The sequence below is a fragment of the Mytilus galloprovincialis genome, chromosome 12 (assembly GCF_965363235.1).
Source record: "Mytilus galloprovincialis chromosome 12, xbMytGall1.hap1.1, whole genome shotgun sequence".
Taxonomy (NCBI): domain Eukaryota; kingdom Metazoa; phylum Mollusca; class Bivalvia; order Mytilida; family Mytilidae; genus Mytilus; species Mytilus galloprovincialis.
The window spans coordinates 65930836-65952273 of NC_134849.1; the positions used below are offsets into that span (position 1 = coordinate 65930836).

At 31.4% G+C, this 21438-nt stretch overlaps 1 protein-coding gene across 1 annotated transcript in view; it reads left to right on the forward strand.

The window, feature by feature from the left end:
• The window catches only part of LOC143053734 (uncharacterized), a 40388-nt gene extending 19820 nt beyond the window's left edge, over positions 1–20568 (forward strand). The window contains exons 10-21 of the mRNA XM_076226516.1: positions 3097–3345; positions 4458–4628; positions 5289–5555; positions 8658–8831; positions 9469–9540; positions 9797–9964; positions 10508–10589; positions 11502–11674; positions 12592–12762; positions 13839–13972; positions 15184–15358; positions 20096–20568. Coding sequence (XP_076082631.1) covers positions 3097–3345; positions 4458–4628; positions 5289–5555; positions 8658–8831; positions 9469–9540; positions 9797–9964; positions 10508–10589; positions 11502–11674; positions 12592–12762; positions 13839–13972; positions 15184–15358; positions 20096–20511 — 2252 coding nt within the window. The 3' untranslated portion in view covers positions 20512–20568. The remainder of the gene's footprint in view (positions 1–3096; positions 3346–4457; positions 4629–5288; positions 5556–8657; positions 8832–9468; positions 9541–9796; positions 9965–10507; positions 10590–11501; positions 11675–12591; positions 12763–13838; positions 13973–15183; positions 15359–20095) is intronic.
• Positions 20569–21438: the final 870 nt, after the last annotated feature.

A 21438-nucleotide genomic window follows, 5' to 3' on the forward strand; every position in this document is an offset into this window, starting at 1 on the left:
CTTTTTTAAATTTTAGTTTTATAATGATTTATATTTTAGCACATGGACATTTATTTTGTATTTAAACACAGTTTATGCATACTGTTTTAATTCTTATAAGGCATCATTTAACACATTTGCATCGTAAATTAAGAAAGTAAGTTAAAAATTGAACGTTACATATACTTCTCATTAGAATATCACAGCTGAGATAGTTTGATATACAAATACTTTAATTAAAAAATATAGGTAGCTTTGATATATAGTCCATATTTTGTTTTCAATTTATAAAGCACATCGTCTCTGTTCTTATTATTTTATAAAGGAACATTTCTTTCCGTTTTCACTAACCTGCGACTGTTGAACCATAACTCCCTACGGTGATAATGAGCAGCGATGAAGCAATAAACCTTACAGCTTTCATTATAATCACGAATTTCAAACCAGGAAGAGGAGGGTTTAAACAATATTAGTAGTCACATTATGTCGTATACTGCGGAACAAAAGAATTGTCATGCTAATTTAAAAGACCAAAATAAAACAATATAAATTGAGGGGTACTTACATTTGGTATACATTATATAAAACTTCATGCATAAATAAACATAAATGAATATAACAAAAATACAAGAATGTACTTTCAATTTTGCATAGGTACTATTTATGTACCAAAAATCTGTAGAACTAGAAATTTACTTTTAAATTCAGTACTATTTTGTTACTTAAGAATTATTTCAATATTTAGGTACCGGTATTTTACAGTACTTGATTCATACCTATGCAAAAGTAGCTGTGTAGTATCAATAAATATGTAATAGGTATTTGACAGATGGAAAAATTAAGTGGTAAAATCTAAATACCGCTAAGACGCTGATAAAATAGGAAGTCATTATATTTAAACTTAACTTTTATAAGTAGTTTGTGCCTTATATGTGAATTAATATGTATTTAAGGAATGATTGCAATATTTTTTCTGTCTATGAAGAAATAACATAAAAAATTTGGTGCACACTGAATAACGCGCGTAGCTGGTTATTTAACAGTGTGCATCTCATTTTTTATGTTATTTAGAATAAACAGAAAAAATATTACAGTCATTTCTTAAATACATATTAATTCACATATAATGACTAGATATTGCTATATGTCTATTGAAAGTAGAATGTAATGGGATAGTTATTTAGTTTTTGATAGTAGACGTTTTGTGATATCAGAATGAAAGTTCTGGCTTGATAACATTGCAAATGTAAATTTTAAAATTATGTGATTACTAATATTGTTTAAACCCTCCTCTTCCTGGTTTGAAATTCGTGATTATAATGAAAGCTGTAAGGTTTATTGCTTCATCGCTGCTCATTATCACCGTAGGGAGTTATGGTTCAACAGTCGCAGGTTAGTGAAAACGGAAAGAAATGTTCCTTTATAAAATAATAAGAACAGAGACGATGTGCTTTATAAATTGAAAACTAAATATGGACTATATATCAAAGCTACCTATATTTTTTAATTAAAGTATTTGTATATCAAACTATCTCAGCTGTGATATTCTAATGAGAAGTATATGTAACGTTCAATTTTTAACTTACTTTCTTAATTTACGATGCAAATGTGTTAAATGATGCCTTATAAGAATTAAAACAGTATGCATAAACTGTGTTTAAATACAAAATAAATGTCCATGTGCTAAAATATAAATCATTATAAAACTAAAATTTAAAAAAGAGAGTAAACAATATCAGTTAATTCATGAATCTATATTTATATATGTTTCAGTCCTTAGATAGGATATTCATCATTTTGACTTATTAGTAACTTAATTTGTACAGTTAAACATAAGCAAATCCAAATATATAAATTGATTATCACTCGAGTTAATTACATTTAAAGGCTGATGGTATCAATACTAAATAATTGTATATGTCAACTTGTTATACAGATTAAACGAATATAATGGTTTGAAGCGTGACCTGAACAGTTTAGAAGCTAACTTAAGATCTGAATTAAAATTGATAAAAAATTCTGATATTTAGCATAAACGTAATTGATATCATGTTATGTCTTTGCATTCGTTAAGCTTCAGGTTAGCTTTTTCCCAAAAAAATTATAATTTATTCATGATAAAAAAAAAACAATTTTGAGCGATTAGAACATCTGCTTAACGATATTATAACTAAATCATAGAATATTAAACCAAATTTGCAAAATATTGCAAAAAGCCCTTATAACATGTATAATACGTTGGTTAACAAACAACCAAAAAAGTTTCCATGCACCAAAACTTATCAAAAATATATAACTTTATAAAGTTGAAATTTCGTATGTTATCTCGACTTTTATGATGTGTTAAAAATGAAACAATCAATCTGTTTATCCCTTCCCAGTAAATGCATTATTATAAAGAAATACTGATATACTATTCTATTGACGAATATATGATGATACATAAAATTGAGAATGAAAATGGGGAATGTGTAAAAGAGACAACAACCCGACCATAGAGCAGACAACAGCAGAAGGTCACCAACAGGTCTTAAATGCAACGAGAAATTCCCGCATCCGGAGGCGTCCTTCTGCTGGCCTCTAAACAAATATATATACTAGTTCAGTGATAATGAACGCCATACTAAACTCCAAATATTACACAAGAAACTAAAAGTTAAAATAATACAAGACTAACAAAGGCCAGAGGCTCTTGACTTGGGACAGGCGCAAAAATGCGGCAGGGTTAAACATGTTTATGAGATCTCCCACCTCCCCCTATACCTCTAGCCAATGCAGAAAAGTAAACGCATATCAATACGCACATTAAAATTCAGCTCAAGAGAAGTCTGAGTCCGATGTCAGAAGATGTAACCAAAGAAAATAAACAAAATGACAATAATACATAAATAACATCAGACTACTAGCAGTTAACTGACATGCTAGCTATTATGTCTTCATCATATGTCTATCAGTAGGCTGACAACACAACCAAATCGAACATTGTATGCTTGGTTGTCATGATGCTTAAATGACGGGATATGGCTCTACATTCATCTGTTTAGGCCTTATGATACTACTAATCCATATTTAATATTTTTGTAATGTTACATAATATGACTTTTTATTTAATTCCAGAACCGATTGTTAAAACGTATATAGAGAGTGAAATGGCATATCTAACATGTTCAGAACAGTTTAATGAACAAATTGAGATCTTATCGATTAATTATACCAATGGAATGTGTATTCATAATGAAATATTTGGTGTCAAAAATATATGCAACGGAAAGACAAGTTGTAGCTTTAATGTTACTAACAGCAATATCGGTAGTTCTTGTGGAGCAAATGGGAATGCAACATTAGAAGTTGAATATACCTGCAGACGTACGTACAACTTTATAGTTTTTAAGATAAATCAAGGTTAAAAAAGTACAGTTTGAAACATTTGAAAAATAAATGATGACTATCTTAATAAGAGGCGTCAGATATTAGAGGGACATTCAAACTAAAATCCCAAAATAACCTGACAACCTCGTGGCTAAAAATTAAAATAAAACCAACAGACAAATAATGATACATAAAACACAACATATAAAACTCAAAACTCAGCAATACGAACCAACACAAAACATGGAGTACAACGGTAGGGCGAGAATACTGCTCTACATATTTCATCCGTCGTGTTGCTTATGTTAATACAGACCCGGTTATAAGTCTTGTTTGGTAGGTCACTACTTGACTAAATAGAAAAAGGTTGAGCAAAACAAAACCAATATTAAACTATGTATGATATAAGGGGTTATTAGTCTGAAGCTAATTTTACTACAACCCGTCGTGTTGCTCTTGAAGTCCACATAAGATAGTAAGTCTTATATTAAGATGTCACTGTTTGAGAAAAAAGAAAGGGATTGCTGTTACAATTTTCAAAACATATTCGTTTCCATCTGTGAAACAGACATTTAATACCGATCAATCAACTCGTGATGCCGTCCGTACAAATGTTGAAGAAATTTCTTTTGTAAGAAGCCACCATGATATTAAGGAAATCGCGATATGAAACAAAGCTCTGAATTATCGTATCAAATATGAGATACATAAACTACATCTGCTGGAATATGGAAATATATAACCGAAAGATCAGAAATGGAAAGCCGAAGACATCAATTTCGTGTAATTTATTGCAATAACAAGAACTTGAATGGGATATTTCAATGAGTAACGCAGTAAATGTCTGTTGTAAGGCAATATCAATCAAAACCAAGGAGTAAACAAAGACTCATAAAACCAAAAGACATTAACCTCAACAGTTACAAATAATAAATAAGAAACAACTAGAACTCCGCTAAAACCCGGGAGTAAAATCAGGTACTCCGGAAGAGTAAGCATTTCGTGCACCGTATACGGCACCCGTCATGTTATTTCTTTGTTCACTTCGGTAAAGATGGCAGGTTGTAAAGTTATAAAGATACTATCTCCTGAATGAGTATATTTATTAGGCAATGGTGGTTGGTCCGATTGGAATACATCTGCTTCCTGTCCATTAACATGTGGTGGTGCATTCCGGAACGTAACACGAACGTGCAGTAATCCTTACCCTAATGAAGGAGGAAGGGCATGTACTGGTGAATCATTTGAAGAACAACTATGTAGCACAAACAACTGTATTGGTGAGTCAACCTTGTTCATATGGTTCTAAATTTATCGTTCTATAATTTACAATCATGATATATTGAAGCTTAATTATAAAACTAAAGTAGCTGTATAGATGAAATTTTTCATGATGTCATTTTTGCTATTATATAAAGTATCAACTTCGTGATTTCAGCAGGACCTACGATATGTAATGATAGCATCTTGATTAAGCATATTATTATTCTCACTATTTGTCGAACAAATCAGGTGAAGATGTCAACGGTTCATAGTCACAAATCTAAAAGAACCTTCGTTGGAAATATTTTATCTTGGAGTTTATTCTAAGTACCCCCTATAGTTTGATACAGATATGACGTACATTAAACACAAATCATGACAATGGATTAATTAAAGTTGATTATTTTAAAAATAAAAAGAGTTTCTGAATTTTGATTTTTAGAAAAATTTTCGCTGAAAATATTATATTTTGTTAAATATGACATACAGCGTATGAATTTAAAAGTAGCTGTTGACTGTTACCACAGCAATGCTCATTGTACACACTATGACACTTATACAGTTTGAGTAAAAGCAATGTTTCCTTACGATTGGTGTTCTATGTATCAAGAACACTATCATCAGATTTCTCTCCTTTAATATACAAATGTAGTTATGTTTTTGAAACAATTCTGTAGATCAAGATTCTGCATGTTTGAATGCAACAGTCAATTGGAACTGCCAAAACGGAAACATAGAGGTTAACAAAGCAGTATGGGAAGCAAGTAAATCGTGTGGCGTTGGATACACTAGTTTCAAAACACACAACGTGATTAAACGTATGCAAACTAGGTGTAATATCAGAACCACATGCTCGTTTATTGCCAATGATCATAATTTTGGAGTATCTTGTTCAACAGCAGCCTCCAAATGTACCATTTTCGAATATGTATATACTTGTATAAGTAAGTATTAAATAACTTTAAGCATCAGACTGTAAATCCAAAAGTTGTTGTAATTTTTTTAACTACTTATCAGAACTTCTTTAAACTGGAATTAGCGTGCTCTGTCTGTGAATCGATATCAGACAACGATCGCTCACTTTGTCGATTATCCAATACATGTACCAAAGACCACGATTGATTTTTTTGTTTTATATATAAAAAAAAAAGACAAATAAGAACATCTGTTCTTCGTGGTGTTTGGTTTTATTTACGGTCGCACAATGCAAAGATTTTTCATCCCCAATCAGACAACTTTAAACTGGTGTATTACCACTCATCCTTCTTTAAATTTTATAAATGAGGTACCAAAAGAAAGAAGAATGATTAATCTTTCAAATTGGGATAATTTCATTATAACATAATTATTAAATAAGTAATTGTTATGTAATTACATGCAGTTGCTATATTGTTATGTCCATACTTGAATGAATTTAGCTCTTTTGTTATTCATAGCATCCCAAAATATTTTATAGATTCTTGCACAACAAAGTTTGACCTCCAAAACTGTGTCTCAGACTTTTCCTATTGTATTTCATTCTCTCATAAATCTTCAATGAAGTTTGCAACATCAATTCATAAGAGATCACTAAATTGTATGTGGTATACAATTTGTTCTATTGATGTGTTTGGAAATCTGAGACACGGTTTTGGAGGTCAAGCTGTGTTGTACCAGAATCTATAAAATATTTTGGGATGCTATGAAGAACAAAGACGCTAAATTCATTCAAGTGTGGACATCACAATATAGCAACTAATTACATAACAATTGATCATGAAATAATTATGTCATAATGAAATTATCACAATTTGTAGGATTAATCTTTCTTCTTTCTTTTGGTACCTTATTTATAAAATGTAAAGAAGGATAAAATAAATTACATCAGTTTAAAGTTGTCTGATTGGGAGTGAAAAAATCTTTGTATTGTGCTACCTTAAGGTTCATCATAAGGAATTGAAAAATATGGCCGTGTTTACACCTCCAAAATTACTATGAGTACAGACAAACTGGTACATCCAGGAAAGTTTTAAGGCATGGCAGGAACTAGATATATAAAAGTTATATGAAGTTTACGTTTCAGAAAATTAAAAACTTACCTGGATTTTGATGTTCTTTTTTTTCCAGTCTGCAGAAGATAGCAAAATAAACAAACACCCGAGTTTCATTTGATACGGTCCACTCAGTTACACAGTTTAAACCTGTTAAATAACCTATTGTTCACAGGTGTCTATTGTCCATCTATTGTCCATTTAAATCAATACTACTCACAACATTGATTATATGAGGGGAGCTTCTCAATCGTTTTCACTACTTAGTTAATTTTTGCACCTTCTGCAGGAACGAAAAAAAAATGGATAGCAAAATCTAGAAAAGTTTATAATTTTCTGAAACATAAAATGCATTTAAAATTTATATATCTAGTTCCTGCCATCCCTTAAAACTGTTGCAGGTGTATAGGTTAGTCTGTACTCAGAGTAAAATTTGGGGTGTAAATACGGCCATTTTAGCCTAAAGGTTATGATGAACCTTAATACACATAGAAACCCGTCCTCGTCAACTCTGTGTTTTTGTTAGATGTGTTTCTATATGTATCCATTTGTCGATTTTAAACTTGTCAAGGGATTTTTATAGTTTGTTCATATGTTGAACTGTTACACTACTGTCCCGGGGAACGGTTGGGTTGAACACTCACAAACATATGTAACCCCGCCACATTCTTTGTGCGTATATCTCAATTTAGTAGTTCAGTAATTGTCGTTTGTTCATATCTGTAATATTTGTTTTTTTCGTAAATCGTTTTGTTATAAATTTGGTCATTAGTTTTCTCAATTGAATTCTTTCACATTTTTCATGTCATGCCCTCTTATTACCGCCAGTTCATACTGTTGTTTTCTCATTGTTGAAGGCCGTTCAGTTGCCTATTATTGCCAACATCCAACTCATTTGAAGTTTGCTGGATAGGTATTTTATTGGTAATCATACTTCATCTTCTTATTTCTTTTACTAATACATGCGTTTTCTCAGATTCATACAGTGATTAAGTAAAGAAATATATACTTTTGGGAAAACTAATTTAAAGCATCTGAAAGAAAAGTTTTATTAATCATGTTATTATGTGATCTTTACTTTGATTTTGCAGCATCAGACGTACTAGCTTTTGAAGTTTCTAAACTGGATCAAATAACTAATTAATATTAAACTTCTTGATCAATTGTGTTTTTCTATGTTATATCATTTCCCTATATTCTATTTTAAATATACATGTATGACACGACAAAATAATTAAAAATGCATTCATTTCGTCAATTTTGCAAGTAATTCACTGTCATCGGTACAAAAGAAAGGCTCTATAATTGTAGTCGCTGACAAACACTCCAACAGAAAATGGGGCCATGATTTTTTCTAAAGCTCACTATAAAAAGTAGAAAACCGATCTATACATTAATCTAGTAAATCAACTTCGAAGAGACAAAATACGTCACTTTACAAAACCGTTGGAATCGCGTGAAAATCAAAAGGAGTGAGACTGAGAACTTCGAAAAGGTCAGCGTGTCTGTGTCAGCATGTTACAAGAACAAGTGACAATCTTCACAATTAAAGATCAGAACACTGATCTGGAACTTATAGATCTGATTCTACGAAAACATGTTGCAATTGAGATGTATTGAAATATCGACACACGACATTGGTTAATTACTTGAAAATGATGACCACGAACTAATGGTTCTTCTTAGATTTGGGCATCAAGCACAACTTATTAAAAAAAGTCGGTGTTTAGAAATATATATAAACACAAAACGATGGAGCATCCAAAACGTGTCAATTGCCTGTGAAACTAACACATAAAGTGGAGATCGTATTTGGTGAGTGGAACTCCCACTTGATATTCTTATCTGAACACATTGACATTACTTGGTTATCGTTGTGGCATTTGATTTTCTGTGGTTTATATTAATACAATTTATAATGTGTCGCAAATTCGACTCAAACAATATTGCGCGAATATATTACAATAACCTTTGATAAATATATATATTCAATCTGCAAATTGTACACTTTCACAGAAGCAACTTGGGACGAGTGGTCTACATGGTCAGAATGTTCAAAATCATGTGGTAGTGGTATCAAGTTCAGAAAAAGACAATGTTTAAACCAAATGAATACTACGGATGGATATATTTCCGAATGTGAAGGATTAGGAACTGATTCTAGATCTTGTAATTCCGAACTCTGTCCATGTATGTTAAATTCAGACAATTTAGATTTTACTTAATGAAAAATATATAAATATATAAATAAAATATGTTAAATATGTCTTGTCAAAGTCCTGAAAGTGTTTACTATGGTCATTTACTGACTTCCTGAATTAATTCAATTTTTTTTACAAGGGTCTTGATTATTAAGCTTTATTGTTTTATTGTAAAGCCGTAAATGGGTTACTACTTATCTGCTCGTTTCTATTTTATTTTTTTTTATTTGTGCGATCAATGTTTATGAACGCTCTTTGGTACTATCGTTTTCATAATATTTGCCAAATTCCTAGTTCACATGTGTATCTCTCGGGTTTTATATGCAATAGCTTCCGTTCATTTTTTATCATCATAAGTGCAATAATAAATAGAAGCGGTGAAAACGCACAAACGACAATAATTTAAGATAAACAATCAAAAGATAATAAGAGATCGTCATTCAATCTAAATGTGTTTTTTTTTAATATCAATTTGGTAAATATTTGTATTATAATAATCTTGTACTTTAATCCCGCATATAATATTTTCATATATATCCCTTTTAGTCAAACGGAGGACCAGATAATACATAAATTTACATGGTATAAATCAATTCTCAACAATAAATAATACATTCTATTTTCAGATTGTAATGAAAGTACTTTTCAGCATACTTCAATCCAATCATCTAGAATTCTGAAAGCAGACACATCGTCTGGTAAAATGTTTATACTTTTTTTTCTAAAACAGTATAAAATATTTAAAGATCGGAACAGTTTGTTTGAAATAATTGCTGTAACATATTATGAGTATGTAAGTTGATATTCATATATGAATTCGTCGTCATTTTTATTGCTTATATTTCGTATTTAATCATTTCATACGACAGCAAATACTCAACTGATTAAACTTGCATCAATAATTTCTTTTTTGAAGTCGCACATATAATGATATAAAAGTATTATTTATTCCAGGGTCTGGTTATTTACTATTGAGTGGAATATATTCTATAAACTGCTGTGGTAGAATAAAATTGTGGGAGTTTACTCCTGTAAATACTGGCCGTTTAACATTTGTTATCATGAGGAAGACGACTGATATTAAATACAAATGTGTTGGAGCTAATCAAATACATATATCAGGTAAAACACCAATATGCTCTGTAGAAAATAAAATTGGCATTATGATTATAACAGTATGTCTACAATGAATGCCCATCGTGCGAATTGTGTCAAGTACACTTACTAAAGACTGTTCAAACCAAAACAGACGTCCTTAGTATGTTTACAGTACAAAAACCGATTCTTAAAACACCCACGTTTTGCTTACAGTGTGGATAGGGCATGCATCAAATTGTGTTTAATTTTAAGATTTTCCATTGGTACCAATTTATATAACATGAACATGATGTATGGAATATTCCTTAAGTGGTAGTGAACTAATAGTTAGGAGACCTAATAATCAAAAGTTATTATGACTAGTTCTATATAATTTTAGAATTATTTTTTTTGTAGTTTCTTTTATCTTAATTATATTAACTCGTCTTTATTCGAACGAATTTTTTTGTTATTTGTTCTTGTGGTATGTTTTGATTTCCAAAGTTAATACTGTCTGTACTTTTTACATATTATACTTTGCATATTCTAATTTCTTTTGGAAGACAATAATTTTGTTATTTCTAACAGCCACAAACCTTCGAAAATCAACTCAGTTCAATGTATCTGAAGATAAACGCATTGCTATAACCCAGGGAGATGTAATTGGATGGTAAGTAAATTAAATGACAAACCCCATATTCTAAAATTGAACTCAATTCATAGGCTAACATAGATGAGATTAGCTACTCAAACAGTTTTTCAATTAAGACATGGATACTTCTTTTTAGGGTGTAAAAGCGTTGACCGAAGTACATTTTGCATGAAGCGCGGAAGCGCTTCGTTCTAAAAACGTGCGCACGTTCAACGCTTTTATAACCCTATGAAATTACAAACAGAAGCATTCAATTAGGAGATAACTGTATTGTATTTTAAGCTCTGACGGCATCAATTGGGGATTTGATGGTCGCAAATTAAGTAAACGGGTATTTGCGACCATCAAATCCGAAATTGATGCCGTTGGAGCTTAAAATACAATATTGTTATCTCCATTCTAATGAAACTGACAGAAAACAACGTTAAAACATGTATTAAAAATCTGTCATATGCCGTCTGCGCTTGCACGTACGTCCCATAGCATCAATTGTCAATTGATGCCATGTAAGAAAGTGACGTTATCCAATCAAAATGAACGTTACAAACGTTGTTGCATTAGAATAATTAATAACATAATTACATTTTTTAGCTAAGATCATGAAAAGACGAATTTTATCAATTTTGTATTTAATTCACTTGTACACTTTATTGTCGACAGATACTCGTGTTATCATGAAGGATAAGTTTTATTGTGTAATGTAATTGCTTAAGGAATAACACGTACGTCATTTGCAGTTAGCCAATCAGAATAACGTTTTATAATGAAACATACATCTACTGTAATTATTGTATCATATTATTTCTTCTAAGATTGAAATTAATAATGACATACAATGTTGTTTCATTTGGTTTAATACTTTTAAAAACTCCTATCATACACATGTCTATATGTTTATTCCATCGTTTTTTATTACTACTTTGTATGCAGGTTTGATGGTGGAAGCAACATTGTTGGGTTCCACGATTGTTTACAAAACAATGACACGTGTCCATTGTCGTATAGACTAAACAATGGTGTCGATAAAGGAGATGTTGTTGATATTGAAAGTTTAAGTAGAACGTCAGGAAGATCTTATTCTGTGAATTATTCAACAAGTGAAAGTATGTCAGTGTACTTTTTTTGTTTCCATAAATCAAGCATATGAATGCTTGAATAAGAGACCAGCAATAACTATAATAACGCTACTATATCAAAATATCACGCACCATAGTCTATTTAAACATGTTCCCGTGTGTACAAAATAGTATGTATTCATTCGGTAAACATCTGCACAAGTAACGGATTGTCAATAACATATTTTGCGACCATGTAATTTCATAAAATACAAGTAAACAATTAAAATCATGTATATTAAACAACCGCCAATCTCCACAAAAATATAAACAGATATACAAAATTCAACTTTTCAACTACATAAAAGCGTCATAAGATGCATACAATGAATACGGCAATTGAACATTCGGATAGTGACTTTTTGAAGCCGAATTCAAAGCAAATAATACACTTTCTGTGAGCCTTGTTGTGTTTCTTTGTTATATATTATTTTGTTTTGAAACCAACATTTTCTACATAAGAAAATGCCTGTACCAAAAGTCAGGAATTCGATTCATGTTATTCATTCGTTTATTGTGTCTGAGCTTTTGATTTTGAAATGTGATTAGGGACTTTCACTTTTGGATTTTCCTCGGAGTTCAGAATGATTTTACTTTTGAGCAGTCTTTTTGATTTCGATTCAAATGAATCTCAACCAATTGGTATAAGTTCAACCAATGTGCAAGCATTGTAAAAAGGTGTTGTAAGAATACATCTGTTATATTAGAAAATCAAACATAGTAATTAATTTTATTCAACAATACATGAAATAGTTGATAATGAATTGAAATATAAATAGGTAAATATTTGTGCAAATGATGAAATTAAAATAGGAAGAGTTTGCAATAATTACAAAACCTAACACAAATCCTATATCTTTTTAAAAAACAAAGATGCTTATTTGAATTTTAATTGAATATTTTAGACAGACGCATTGCTGTTGACTTACCATCTGAACCTATCACCATTCCCGATCACTTTACCGTGGACTCATTTGTGATAACAATACCGATAAATGATCCAGATAACGGCGACTACATACAAGATGTTAAACTAGACTACGACAATACATATTTTTATTTTGATACCAAATTAAGTGAGTAACATTGTATATGAAAGGGTTATTATTCTTTAATAATGAAAAATATATTATTAAAAATGATAACTTATATTGTTAAAGTATTTGATTTATCTGTATGATTGCTTTACTAACAGTTAATGACCGTAGTTAGAACAATGTTTACAACAATCTTGAATTCACGAAAGAACAAGATCAACTTAAAACCTAAGTTTTCAGGACTACAGTGCAAGGGGTATTATGTGGTCATAACCGACATCTGATATCATTCTGATCAATAAATACTTTATGTTTTATTTAAGAACGATTATGTAAGGCCGTACCTCGACCTATAATGGTTAACTTTCATACATTGTGACTTGGATGGAGAGCTGTCTCATTGGCACTCATACCACATCCTCCTATATCTATGGAAAATTAAATTTCAATAAACAACGTTCGGTGTGTTTCTTTTTGTCGGGATATATCAAAATACAACTATTGTCCGTGTAAAGATCTCTAAAAAAAAATAACCCAGAAGAAATGATTTTATGTCAATTCAAATTAGAAATAAATCAAAGAAGTGTGTTTTAAGAGGTTTTTAATCGTGTTTTTTTTTGTGTGTTTTTTTATTTATATATTTATCATCCTGGGGTTTTCTCGTAAAAATGAGTTTGCATTTGTGACGTCGGGATTTTCATAGCGTACTTTAATTTGGGCTCTTTTGAAATACCCGATTAAGTTCCTCATTCAGTTTTAATATATGGGTCGGTTGGTTTCTGATTGATATATTTGTAGTTGTATCATTGAACATCAAACACTATTGCCTTATTTTTTGTTTACTTACAATGTATATGACATGTCTTACCTGAATCTACGACATCTGTTTGGATACTCTTACGTTTCTAAAAATATGACTGCCATTTATCTTTTTTTATCATTATTATTATAAGCATAGTTGTTATCAGTTTTATAATTATTAGTATAGTTAATTTCATTATTATAATTTTATTTTCTTATTATGATAATTATTATCAGATATTGTTATAATAAGAAGTATGTTTACTATTATTCATATTCATATTAGTATCATAATTATTATCTGATTATTAAAGGAAGCGTTCATGTTAAGAAAACGTTACCACACGTAGTAGGACAACGCAATACAACCCTCAACATAGTTGTGACATTTGAAGACTCGTGCTTCAATTTTGCAAGTGCAAACATTACCATAACATCATTTAATGCTGTAAGTATGATTGTCTACGTGCTTAAATATTTCAGGAGTTAAATATCTGTAACACCGAATACCTAAACGCATATAGAACTCAGAAGCAAATATAAAATATAAAAAAAAAAGATGTGGTATGATTGCCAATGAGACAACTCTCCACAAGAGACCAAAATGACACAGAAATTAACATCTATAGGTCACCGCACGGCCTTCAAAAATGAGCAAATCCCATACAGTAAAGCATAGAAGATATCAAGGCGCATTTAAAAAGTCAAAATTAAAAACAACAAAAACAAACACAGACAATATCATGGCCACCAATAAAAAAGGAAAGAAAGACTTCGACATTGGTGACTAAAAGTCATATTTCAAAAGCACTTGTCTAGCAACATTCATCGGGAACATGGTCAAATCCAAACAACCTTGTCGGATTACTCAGCTTATACTCACAATCAAATGTTGACAACATATGCGTAATATATGTACTAAGGCACTGAATCAATCAATTCCCGCTTTAAACACAAGTGACTTGAAATACATACATACTCCAGTTCGACCATCTTAGGAGACCAAGGTACGATAAAAATAACATTAAAACAGTGTAATTACCGATTATGAGGTTGTCTGCATATTCACAGAGTGAGCCACACAATGGAGCTTCAAAAAGGTATAAAAAGGGGCTTATCTTGTGCCAAAATCAATGTTGCACTTACTGGTACACTTATTCAACAGAAGTTCTACAATAATATCACCAACGTATAACTAAAAAACAACCTACAATCTACCTGTCTAATAACAACGCATTTCACCTCATTCGAATTTGTGGTCCTCTATGCTCTTCAACTTATACTTGTTTGGCTTTACAACTATTTTTGATCTGAGCGTCACTGATGAGTTAATACATGAGCAACACAACGGGTGCCACATGTGAAGCAGGATGTGCCTACCCTTCTGGCGCACCTGAGATCACCCCTAGTTTTTGGAGGGGTTCGTGTTGCTTATTCGTTAGTTTTCTATTTTGTGTCATGTGTACTATCGTTTTCTGTTTGTCTTTTTTTCATTTTTGGCCATGGCGCTGTCACTTTATTTTCGATTTATGAGTTTGGATGTCCCTCTGGTATCTTTCGTCCCTTTTGTGTTGACGAACCGCGTGTCTAGCTTATCAAATTGTAAGACTGGTACCTTTGATAAATAGTATGATTAAATTTAAATGTTGATTGTTGCAGCCTCCTGAAGTGAGTGGCTTTACAGACGAACTGATAATAGATCCAACCAAACTTTCAAATGATTCAAGATTCCACATATTCAACGTTGAAGACCCCTCAGATGATAATATATTTTGTGGTATAAAAGATACGTCTCATTCTACAGATACATTTGTTTTAGAGATGGAAGACAACGGTATGCATTGGTGTTTTGCATTATTTAAGAAACACATGAACAAAGAACAATAATGATATTAAACATCTGACTGAAATAAACAAGAAACTCAAATAAACAATTTAAACAACAACAAACAAAACACCCTGAAGGTCAGTGGATTAATCGGATGTTGTCAATATTATAAAATTTGATGCGATTGTAATACATATGAGAGGTTTAGCTAACAAAATTTCATCCATCATTTTCTACATAAGAAAATGCCTGTACCAAATAAGGAATATGACCGTTGTTATTCTTTCGTTTGATGTTTTTGATCTTTTGATTTTGTAATTTGGTTTAGGACTTTCCTTTTTTAATTTTCCTCGGAGTTCAGAATTTCTTGTGTTTTTCCTTTTTCTCGAATATAATATAATTGGCTGTTTGATCCATATTTAAAGCAGTTATTTTTATTATCCATTTTTAGATGGTGACGTTCCCTTGTCACTATCTTATGGTGTTTTTATATCTCAACTTGAACGATTCTCTCGTGTATGTAACAACGTATTAGAGTTTAGCGAGAGACATTTATGTATTACTGAAAAATTATTACACAAGGGTTTTCGATATCACAAACTAGTCAAAACATTTACTAAATTTATCATCGATATAAGGAAATAATTCGTAAATATAACATGCAGACATCTTAAACGTTCAGGTATTTCTCATCCAATCTTTTATGGTAATATTCTTTACAAAGCACAAAAATTTCAGTATTCACCTCAAAAGCTTACAAAACTTTTAAACAGAAGGGATAAAGTTACGATACTGTTGTCAGATCATTAAAGATTGCATATTTTGGCTTTAATATTGATTCACTTATAGGGTCTTTTTACCGGAACTAAACACATTTATTTACAAAACAGTTGTTGGCATGATACGGGTGATGTTCTTTATATATACGTTATGATTTTATGATACTTAACCCCTAATGGGAGGGATTGTGCCTGATATTCATATGATGAAGACATAATCCTTCAAGCAGTTTGCTCTTATCTTTTACATAAAAGAGGGACGAAAGATACCAAAGGGACTGTCAAACTCATAAATCTAAAACAAACTGACAACGCCATGGATATAAGCTTTGGACTTCAAATATTTTGGCCACGGGCATCACTGAAGAGACATGTATTGTCGAAATGCGCATCTGGTGCAGGAAAATTGGTACCGTTAATATTATTACTGCCACTGAGTCGATGCCTCTACTTGTGGACTGTTAGTCCCCGAGGGTATCACCAGCCCAGTAGCCAGTACTTCGGTTCTGGCATGAAGATACGTATTTTGTGTGTTATTAAAATTTGCTGTTGCAAAATGTAAAATTATTATAAATTAAGGAATGTATCTCCCGCATGAAAACGTTTGAAAGCATATATCTTTCTTATTATTGTATTGGTTCATATTGACATAAAGAATGTTTTAGCTACCAATCATTGAAGCAGACATGTTATACATGTATAGTAATATAAGAGTTTATCAAAGTTTCCATCAAGCAACTTGTTATCTTTCCAATGTAGGAGCCATGCTTGACAGTCTCTCGAATGACCAAATTATTTCACAACCGTACAGTTCTGTTCCCACATTGTGTTAATATAACTGACAAAATTTAAAGACTCTCTTAACTAAACAATGGTTTGCCATGCAGCGCTCAAATATTCAGCATTATCTTTTGGTATCGGGTTTAGAAATATTTGATATTGTATAATGATCTTTAAAGTCATATGAAACGAGTGAGTGGTGAAAAATAATGTTTTTCCAATTCTTGAACCAATGCATGTATATATCACAAACTAAGTCCTCTGTGCACGATTTTATCATTATTCACGCAAATATATCGTATAATCGTCAATTTTTTTTTCTCTCTGTCTGTTATGATTTAACAAATATGGTTGCTCATTAAATGCCGTGTTTTGAAGCCGAAGTTTACCGATTGTCACCTTATAGTAAATAAATAACAAAAAGCATGGGTATTGAGCACGTGTTTAACATGTACAATCAGATAATTGTTTATTTTAATGACAGATTCATGCGTATTGCGATCACCGGATTTTTACGGGGAGGGTTACGCTCAGGTCACTATGCATACGGAAAATATGTCGGCGAATTGCTTCCTGGAAGCAAGCAATTAAAAATAAGTAAACTTCTTCTAAATGTGGACAAATTAAAGAATTTTCCTCAGAAAAAAGTATATGTACAAAAGTTTTATAATGAAAACTATCCATTTAGTAAAAAAACAGATGCATATTTTTTTTTAATTTGAGGTTTCATATGACTTTAAACTAAACTAAGCTATAAAAGATTCAGATTCATTATGTTATTGAATATAAAACATTTATATAGCATAATATTAAACCTGACGGTCAAACATCAACAGCTTCAATACTAATAGTTTACGTATACACAAATTCATCAATTCTTTTACTTTTAGCCCTACGGCACCTTTTATTGTATATTGTAAAAATATTGTAAAATAGTCATTTACTTCTTGCGTTATGGATCATTGATTTTGTTGCCTGTTGACCCGGTTGATTACTACCACGTGCCGTTGAACTCAAGCATTTTAACTAAAACAGAGAATTTTAATTTACGCCATATATATCAGGGGCGGATCCAGATTTTTTTAGATGAATGTATGCAAGTACGAGTGAGTTTTTTTTTAGCGGAGGTGAGCTCAGATAATAATTTCTATATTTCTATATCTAAATCTTTTATTTTTTTATCCTTTATCTTTATACTGAATATTTGCCTGCCCTAAATGCATCAAATATGTGCCTTTGGATGTTAAACAACGAAACAATCAATCAATATGTTCTTTATATTTCATCATCTATATATTCTTTCTATCTTTATAAATGTTGACCTATTCTTATCCTCATACATGTACTATATAGATATACATATACATGGTAATTGAGACAAGAAATACACAAATTTTAAAACTGTATGCTTTAGAGAAAGTCCTAGATTCTGCTCCAAAGTTGATCTTGTGAACAAAAATAGCATTTGATTAATGTCAAATTGAATTAATTTTCCTTGGATCGGAGGGAATAAGAGGGGAAGGAAATACGACATTCCGTTTAAATAGACGTTTTCGAAATAAATAAGAAAAAACATCCACAAAGTACCAATTCTTTACAACACAGACCAGAAGTTTCACCTGTAAATCGATTTTAATCTGTATTGTATTATAAACCAATATAAATTCGTACTATTCAAATCAACATGCATGTAAATGTATTTTACATCAAAACTTTTGCAGAGACATTACACACAGGTGTGAATATTTACACACCCACCGATAAGTTGTCATTAATCACGTATATATAAACTACACATACATCTGGACGTTTGTATTAAATAACGGCCAATTAAGAAGTCCAATCAAGCTCTGCTGTGATGAATTTCAGCTCTTGACAGGAAATGGCAAACAAATTATGTTAGAACATTTTTTTGGAACCTGCATTGGAAAGGGGGGGATCAGTTAATCTGCCACTGCTGCTATATACATATGCATGGGTTAGAAAATAAACATAAGGATAACGTGATTAATTGTTTGGATGAAAATCTTTATACGGTGGTACTTTATTTATAGTTTTAACACTATCTCTGCACAGACTGAATGCAGTATCATGATCAGCTTCATGTACGTTGGCGACCTTGGTGGTGTTTAGACGCACCTTTGTGTAACATAAATAATTGTTTAATGATATGTTGTACACTCTGAGGTTGTACAGTACAAAGTTATGGTAATAGAAGCGTTTCCGATTTTAACAGAATAACTAGGACGAAAATAATAATAAAAAAACCCAGCTCCAACGGTAATAGTAAAGTAGGACATATCAACAGAATACGAATTAAAACAAAAATACGCATGTGTTATTTTTTGCTTTGGCTTCATTTCAATTGATTGTCTCGTTGGCAAATATACAACATCACCTTTTTTTAGGTTATGTTTAAGATATTTCCGTTTCTAATTTTCAAATACGAAAATAATGTTTACAAAGGGTTCATGTGTATATAATTACCATACGTCCTTGCACTTTATAGCTAATATGAATACATAAACTAATATTTATTAGAAAATAAGCAACATATATAGACGAATAATTTATTAGTTACCCAACAAACAACAACAGAAATAAAGAATCAACAGAGGATTTAATCTTAATAGCTTTAATTACTTTTTTTTTTTATTATTATTAATCTAAAATACACTAATCAAGCAGAAGGGGCGTAACTCGTGATATCATACCGGCATACTGAACGGATCTAAACATGGTCTGACACTTTTGAATGTTGATTTTGAGTTTTGATCTGTTTCGGTCTGACACGGTCTTAACGGATCTAAAGAGCTCGCTAGAAGATACAGTCTTAAATATCTTGACATGCCTTAACGGACTAATTTACCTAATGAGACTATCGATCCGAATGGAGACTTAACGATCTGACAAATCTTGACGTTTTCCTCTAGCGGTAAATCCAGTCAATTAAGATACGATCAGACCAAAATGACCGTTTCAGACTGAAATCGTGCTACTAGTGAAAGCTCTGATTCCTTTCACGGATTTGGCTATACCTTTTGGACCTTTTTCATTTTTGCTCTTCATCTTTTATATAAGCTTTATAAAAACGTTAGCAAATAAATTAACGAATGAATTCCACTTTTTATTTATGTTGAAGTAATCACTATCACTGTTGACAAGTAAATGTGTTGTTTTACAGATGCATACTTACGTTTATCCAACCATTCATTAACCTCGGATAATTCTTCATCGGAATATGAACTCAAAATATTCTGCGATGATGGTACAGACGAAACAACATTAAAACTGACTGTTAAGGTTGGCTTAATGAAGACCGATCAACCAAACGATCGAATTGATACAGATAAAACAGACATACATGTAGTTATAATTGGTATATGTGCCTCTGTTGGTGCACTATTTGTCATTCTGTTCATCGTAGCTTTGATTCGGAATTGCCGAAGCCAACCTACAACTAAAGAGAAGTTGGAGAAGGGACTTAACACTTACATGTCTTCAATAGATAAAACTGCTGAGAATCCATATAATGACATGGAACAAACTGTAGATCAACAAAAGACGTATATTGAAACGTCTGCCGACAGCAAACATTAAAATAAAAATGATCGATCATTTCATATTCAGCCCAGAGAAGAGATGACCCATTATAAACTTTTAAATTAATGTAATTTTCCCAAAACATTTATTATAATTGCCCTCTTTTATTGTTTTCAATGTTTGCTGTAATAAATATTTTATTGCATTATTAATTTTGGAATGTAAGTGTTTTCGTAAAGATGTATTTACTGAATTGTACGATTATTCTGGCGAAACATGATGTTCAGATCAACATTAAAACCCAGGACACTTTATATCCCACTAGAAATATTCAGGCAAACAATCTCGGGGAAGATAAAGACAAAACCGTTACAAATTGAATCGATTGAGTTGATATTTTACTCAAATTATAGGTTGCAATTGAATTAAAAGAGAGAGAACATGAAGCTTGATAAAAACGATTAATCATTTTAAAATAAACTAGACAAGATTATAGAACAATTTAGACAGAAATAGACAAAATTTAGATAGAAAAAGGCAAATTATATGTCAAGATTTTGGGTGGGTTGTCAATAACTATGCATCAAGGACCAACGGGTGTAAATGTACGCAATATTAACTCACTATACGGCTTTCAACAATGAGCAAAACTTTTATGAAGTTTCCCGTTGAAGCTATACAGGTCTCGACATGACTAAATGAAAAAGAGTTCAAGCGAGAAAAACAACAAATGATTTGTGTACAAATATGAAAAAAATACTAGACGGCAACCAGATTCAACCTCTGAAATACAGGCTCCTGGACTAGTACATGTTGGCAGATAATATGATAAGGTTAGACATGTTTGCGAGCGTGCACGATTAACATTTTAAGGTAGTGTTACTACAGTTCAAGATAAAAGCAAAATGTAAAAAACCAACAGAAAACGGTTTGACTTATAATATAAACATAAAGACACACACAACATATTACAAACTAAAAGAC